This window comes from Nanorana parkeri, unplaced genomic scaffold, assembly GCF_000935625.1.
Source record: "Nanorana parkeri isolate BGI_ZX_2015 unplaced genomic scaffold, ASM93562v1 scaffold335, whole genome shotgun sequence".
NCBI classification, from domain to species: domain Eukaryota; kingdom Metazoa; phylum Chordata; class Amphibia; order Anura; family Dicroglossidae; genus Nanorana; species Nanorana parkeri.
Genome location: NW_017306603.1, coordinates 784,287 through 790,924, shown reverse-complemented (window position 1 = coordinate 790,924; position 6,638 = coordinate 784,287). Strand labels below are relative to the sequence as shown.

General features: G+C 47.2%; 1 protein-coding gene across 1 annotated transcript in view; it reads right to left on the bottom strand.

Annotated features, from left to right (window-relative positions):
- Window positions 1-6,638, bottom strand: part of FRMD6 (FERM domain containing 6) — a 72,061-nt gene that overhangs the window by 16,219 nt on the left and 49,204 nt on the right. Inside the window, exons 6-8 of the mRNA XM_018558374.1 lie at window positions 4,575-4,761; window positions 1,873-2,028; window positions 576-641 (exon numbers count right to left, since the gene is read on the bottom strand). Coding sequence (XP_018413876.1) covers window positions 576-641; window positions 1,873-2,028; window positions 4,575-4,761 — 409 coding nt within the window. The remainder of the gene's footprint in view (window positions 1-575; window positions 642-1,872; window positions 2,029-4,574; window positions 4,762-6,638) is intronic.

Sequence of the window (6,638 nt, the reverse complement as noted above, 5' to 3'; positions counted from 1 at the left end):
TATATATATATATATATATGAACAGTGAACAGCCCCTCCCCTGTTCACCCCTGCTATAGGTTGGCAGCGGCTCCAATGCACAGACCTGCATACAGAATATTGAGATACTCTACATGCAGAATTTGCAGGGTGCTGCAGATTAAAAAAGCAATTCAATATAGCAGGGGTGAACAACTCCAGCCCTCAAGCTGTTGTGAAGCTACAAGTCCCATAAGGCATTCCAACACTCTGATAGCCACAGGCATGACTCCCAGAGGCATGATGGTATTTGTAGTTAAGGCACAGCTGGAGGGTCGGAGTTGCCCACCCCTGACCTAGAGTGATAAGCAGTACTGAGTGAATTTGTCAGAGATTGGACATGACGAGGCATGTAGCACATTGCAAGAGCATGCTACCCCTGCATGCACACCATAGGAAGGCAGTGTTGTCACCCTGCTACAGAAAGTGAAAAAGCAGGGACTGGGCAGCCCCATGATTGGTCCTGAAATAGAAACAGTGCCTAGTAGCGAAAGATAGCAATTAAATAATGGTTCTTCTTGAATGCAGTTTTACATATACATTAATAAAAGACTGACCTGGAAGATCTGGATTCCTCGTAAGGTGATTCCAAGGAGCAATGAGGCTTCTATCTCCCTTTTATCCTGAAAATAAAAAGAAACCAAATATAAAATGATTAGTTTTAAGCAGAGCCGTAGCTAGCTCTTTTTGCGCCCGAGGCAAGAACAGAAAATTGTGCTTGGTGTCGCCAGCCCTCAACAGGTACACAGATAGAGGGCCATTATAACAGCTAGACAACTGGCAAGTTCAGAAGCAACAGAAAATTGTGCCCCCCCAACAGACGTGTGCGGTATGTGACATCATGTGCCCTGTGCCGCTCCTATTCTCCCTGCCAAGCCACGGCTGTGTTGGCCGCCTGGCACCCCTGTTGACATGGTGCCCTGTGCTCACCATGGCAACAAGGGTGAGTGGGCGCAGCCAGGCCGTCCCTGGCTGTGTCCCCTCTCAGCTGCACCTGAGGCGAGTGCCTCACTCGTCCCATTGTAGCTACAGTCCTGTTTTTAATGGATTTTAAACCTGGATATGTGCGCAATGTGTGTTGTAATGCCCACCCATGTAACAAGGTGACATCGCAGGAGCACATGTAGAGGGGACTTCCTACACACAACTGGAAGACAGGGACAGAGCATTGTCACCCTATAACAGGAAGCGCCTGAGCAAGGACCCTTATGGGACTATTTTAATGAAAGCTGCAGATCTAAAAATATCTTCTTTAGAAGTGAAATTAAAAGGAGAACTATGGTGTTAAGGCTTTTCCCCATAGTTCTCCTTAGGGTAACGGGAGGACACAAACTAGCGTCCTCCCATCACCCTAGGCTCAGTATACCGCGAGCTGTAGCTCACGGTATACTGAGACGCCGCAGCTGAAGCGAATCCCGACAATTGTGCCGGGATCCGCCCAGCTGCGTGACTGACAGCTGGCTCTGCCTATCTAGAGGCAGAGCCAGCTGTACCCGCCCCCTCCCGTTCCGCCAGTCAGCGCTGGCAGATCGGAGCGGGGAGGGGGGAATCCAGCCCCTCCCCTGTCACGGCAGAGAGCCGTGACAGGATCGAGAGGTGAGCGAACGCCGGTATGTGTTCGCTCACCTCCCGATCTACTGAGCCGACCTGTGACAGTCTCATGTGCACAGGTCGGCTAGAACTATGAGGTGAGTGAAAAGCACTCGCCTCATAGTTCTCCTTTAATATATTAAAGCTTATCAGAGAGCTTAGTGGTTGGGGTTCCATATACATTAATGGTGGTTTATCACAGACTGCCTGTTAGAGATCTGAGGCTTGCAGATCCCTCTTCTCATCTTCCTCCTGCTGCCTCACCTTGTATAACCTGTAGTAATGGACGCAGAGGTCGTCGAGTCTCGCTGCTTCCTTAATATACATAAGTTGTGCTTCCGACACCGTCAGTGCAAATTGGTCGCGGTGAATATTAGGAATGTGCTTGAGGATATAATCTTTTCCTCGCTTCTTAATGATCTGTGGAAGCAAACACAATGAGCAAAGTAGTGTCAGCGAAGGATACAGCTGCACCAAAAAAAAAAAATCAAAGCTGAAGTGCTCTGGCAGGTATCTCCGTGTCTCAGTACTACTCTTGATAGCCCTCAGCCCTAATACAGGCAGTGGGCTGGATCTAGGGAGGAGTTATGCAAATATCAAACCATCTTGATGGGTGATGTCAGCATGGAAGTGGGTGTTCCTAAGCAGACTACATTTGAATGCAGACGGCCCCAGGTAACGCCCACATGTGATGCTTAAATCCAGTATATAAAAGGGGCGGGGCCAGGGACAGTCAGGCTGGGGAGGAATAAGCTAAATAATGCGGGACGCCCTCCAGCCAGGAAATGAGGCAGGCTCCATCTGACTTGCTGCAGCTTCTAAGACGACAGAAGAATCTGTCAGCAACACTGTTTTGGGTAATTTAACTTTTGAGTGGACTGAGCCTTTAAGCAGTGGTGTCACAAGGGGGGGGGGGGGTCACACCATCAGAGGGGGTGACTGACAGTCATTTTGGGTGCACCCCCTCTAAAAAAATCAGGCACTTGGTCATGGGTCGGGAGCCTGACAGCTGCATGAGAGAGGAGGGGACCCTGCATCGTACCTTATCCCGACGGATGAATGCCCCCTCCTCTTTTTGCCGGCGTCCATCACCAAGATGGCCGCTGGCATGGAAGTGTATGTGACGTCATTACGCGCAAGGACATTACGTGTATACGTAATGATGTGCACACCGGGTGACACCAAGCCTAGTGACGCCCCTGCCTATAAGCCAATGCCGACTGTCGAGTACAGACAACAATGTCCTCTGCTGCTTAGATAAGCCTTCTCCTACTTCTCTGTTGAATCTGGACTGGTGAACTGTACACACTAGAAGTATATATCAGTTTATAGGTGTGTATCGAGACTCTCTACAGCTCAAGTAAGCCAGTTCCCCCTCTATTGGCTCTTGTTTGGGGCACATACCAATTGTTTTGTCTCCATACTGTATAAAGCTGAATGCAACAGCATTGAATTTCCGTAGCCCAACTGGAGACAAAAGGAGAGAGCGAAGCAAAAGGGTGCCACCAAACACATTCGCCCAGGGCAGCCCTACATACATACAGCCCTAATGACAGGTACTCTTTACTGGCAGAGTAAATGATTTTGCACATTATAAAGCCAATTTCGTTGCGTCATCTGCAGATTAACCCTTGGCTCCCCGCAGTGAAGAAGATGAAGCTTTGTGGAGTTAATGGCTTCGTATGTACTGCATTTCTTAGACTGTGTCATCGTATTAAGCCAGAAACTTCGAATAAAGCTGGATTAATGCCGGCCTGCTTCCCGTCCCGGCGGAGACCAGAGCAATCAGCATCTCCATCAATTTTCCATTTGTAATAATGAATTTACAGATGCGCCGCTCTCCAGCATCATTATAATTTGTCATCTTGTCCAAGTGCTTATTTACTGCGCTGTGTCACGGCTGTCTGACCCCCAGCGGGATTCGCACCATTTATCACCCGCGAGGGTTGAGATGGGGCAGCGACACAATAACATTTACATGCAGGCTTTAAAAGGGGAACACCACTTTGGTAAACCAGAAAATTGAAGTCAATAACTTTTTTTTAGTTTTGTACAAAATAAGATATAAGGGAGCTTTTCCTTCACTTCCTGTTCCAGAGACAGAGCAGGAAGTAAGGAAAGATCTCTCCAGAGTAAGGGGAGAGAGTGTTGTCACCAGAACAGGCTTACCTTCGGCCTCTCTCTCTTTCTATACCCACTGTGCACAGATAAAGAGATACAGTGTTAGAAAGGGTTTCAAGCTGAACTCCTATTGTGAAACTTGGAGCTTCCTGTAATAAAGACCGCTCACTGCTGCTCTCTCTCCTTGTGCAGGGTGGCTGGTGTTGTCTCCACCCCCTCCTGTAATAAAGACCGGTCCCTGCTGTTCTCTCCTTGTGCAGGGTGACTGGTCTTGTCTTTGCCCCCTCCTGTAATAAAGACCGGTCCCTGCTGTTCTCTCCTTGTGCAGGGTGACTGGTCTTGTCTTTGCCCCCTCCTGTAATAAAGACCGGTCACTGCTGTTCTCTCCTTGTGCAGGGTGACTGGTCTTGTCTCCGCCCCCTCCTGTAATAAAGACCAGTCACTGCTTCTCTCTCTCTCTTTGTGCAGGTGGCTGGTGTTGTCTCCGCCCCCTCCTGTAATAAAGACCGGTCACTGCTGCTTTCTCTCCTTGTGCAGGGTGACTGGTCTGGTCTCCGCCCCCTACTGTAATAAAGACTGCTAACTGCTGCTCTCTCCTGCTGGGCCCCTCCCACAGCTCTGCTCAGGCTATGTACAGCACAGCAATGATGTCATGGTTACTTTTAGAAGGTAATATCTGCATAGTGGGGGTGCTAAATTTGGTCTGGGCTACAATGGCCGCTGGTCATGAATGGGTTAAGCCAACGTGTTTTGTAATCCTTAGTCTATTCTGACATAAGAGGTTGTTGCATAGATTTTTAAATACCAACAGCGCCGAGGAAAACACGATGGAAGCTCCATCTTACCCAAGAAGGAAAGTAGGCTTCTGGGTCAAAGTATTTTCCATGGTGTTTGTTCTTCTTGAAGTTGCCCAGGTCGGCCTGAAGGGCGTAGGAGGCCAGCAGGAAGTAGGCCTCTTCCCGTACTGTGCTCTGGGAGAGCAGGGTTTGTTTCCGCAGGTGCCAATAGTAATAGTACCGTGCCGTCCTATCACTGTACAACGAGAGAAAGGAGGAACATTAATCCATCAGATCAGAAACCACAGGAGCTCCTGCTAAAACAAAGTATACCTAAACCTAACAAACAATGATGTAACATATTGCAGCTCATCAGTACTTCGATGTGGTGGCTGCCTTAGTCTTCTTTTCTCTGCCATTTTTCCTTTGTTTTAACCAGGTGATCCTGCCAGGAACCTACTTCCTGTCTCGAGGTAACACTCACCGTAATGTATCTGTGGAGGAGCATTGTTGTCAACCTAGGAACTGTTTAAGAACTTGACAACATCTCCCCCACTTCTTTATAACCTAATCTGCAGAGAGAACATTATAACTAGGGAAGCGCCCATATTTGGACTGAACCCTGAGCGCTTCTGAACAAGGAAGTGCCATAGGCAGTTCCAACCAATCAGTTGCGGGCTGGGCATTTCCCACACTGCTGTTGCATGAAAACAAAGGGGCGGGGTTCTTGTGCTTATGTCATCTACATGGCCACATATCCATAAATGTAATTTACCAAATCTAGGCATATAGCTATATATCTTTTAGATTGTAGGCCCTCACGGGCAGGGCCCTCCTTACCATCTTGTCTTGATTTGTAATGCGATTGTAATGTCTTCCCTATATTGTAAAGCGCTGCGCAAACTGTTGGCGCAATATAAATCCTGTATAATAATAATAATATATAGCATCAAAGATGTTACTGCATCCCGCCCCTTTGCTTATGTTAAACTGATTGGGCAGCATGGAAAGAGCTTCCCTTCGTACTCTAGGTTCAGAGGAGCTCAGGTTAGGATTAATAATAATAATAATAATAATAATATTTTTATTACTGCAGCACAGAGCCGGAGGAAGAAAAGAGCAATGAGTATTGCAGCTTCAACTGCATTTTTTTTTAACCTCCCGGAGACTTTTCTAAAATAAAATAGCCCGGAGTTGGGCTTTATATTGACTACACTACAACAAGCTGAGTGTTAATGCTGATAACTGCTCTATGGCCTGTTTTTGCCTGGTTGCTATGGGTTACTGCTGATAACTGCTCTATGGCCTGTTTTTGCCTGGTTGCGATGGGTTACTGCTGATGACTGCTCTATGTCCTTTTCTGATAACTAATGTCCCATTATCTTTTTCACATTTCTTCCCCGGAGTTCTGTTACTTCGCGTTCCCGGCCAAACTTATTCAATTTCTTCGATGAAAGCCAGATGTTTGCTTAGGCTGAGAAATGAATAGCAAAGTGGAGGATTAGGGCCGGACCCCACCCAGAACACATCTGCAGGCCAGTCCTGGGGAGCCATGTCATGTTCTGAGGAGGCCACAGGGGCCTGAGAGCTGATGTATGTTTACATAAATACATTACACATCAGAAGGACTCCATTCCTGTTTTTCCATCAGCAGATGTGGAATCGGGGAATTTGTACATATAAGCTATTGCCACGTAGGCCCGCTCAGGTCTGTTCAGTGAGGGGGCCGTGGTAGAATATGAATCCGGGTACTGTGCGCATGTAGCACCCTTCAAATGTAAATACTGAAATCTTTTTTATAAAATTAATAAGTGCACCAGGAACAAAAATCCAATGAGGGGAATGTATTAAAACTTTAAAAAGACGGAATCTGGAGCAGTTACCCATTGCAACCAATCGGCTTCTCTCTTCAGGTTGTTCAGCTGTAAAAATGAAACATAAAAGCTGATTGGTTGCCATGGACAAAAGCTTCAGATTCTGTCTGCTCCACAAATCCATCCATTCAGGAAACGGACCCCTGCCATTCAGGAAACGGACCCCTGCCATTCAGGAACCAGCCTGGTAAGGACAATGGCGAGACAAATAACTACTTTTTCAGAACAGAATCTGGAACAAAGTTTGTTAAAATCCTTG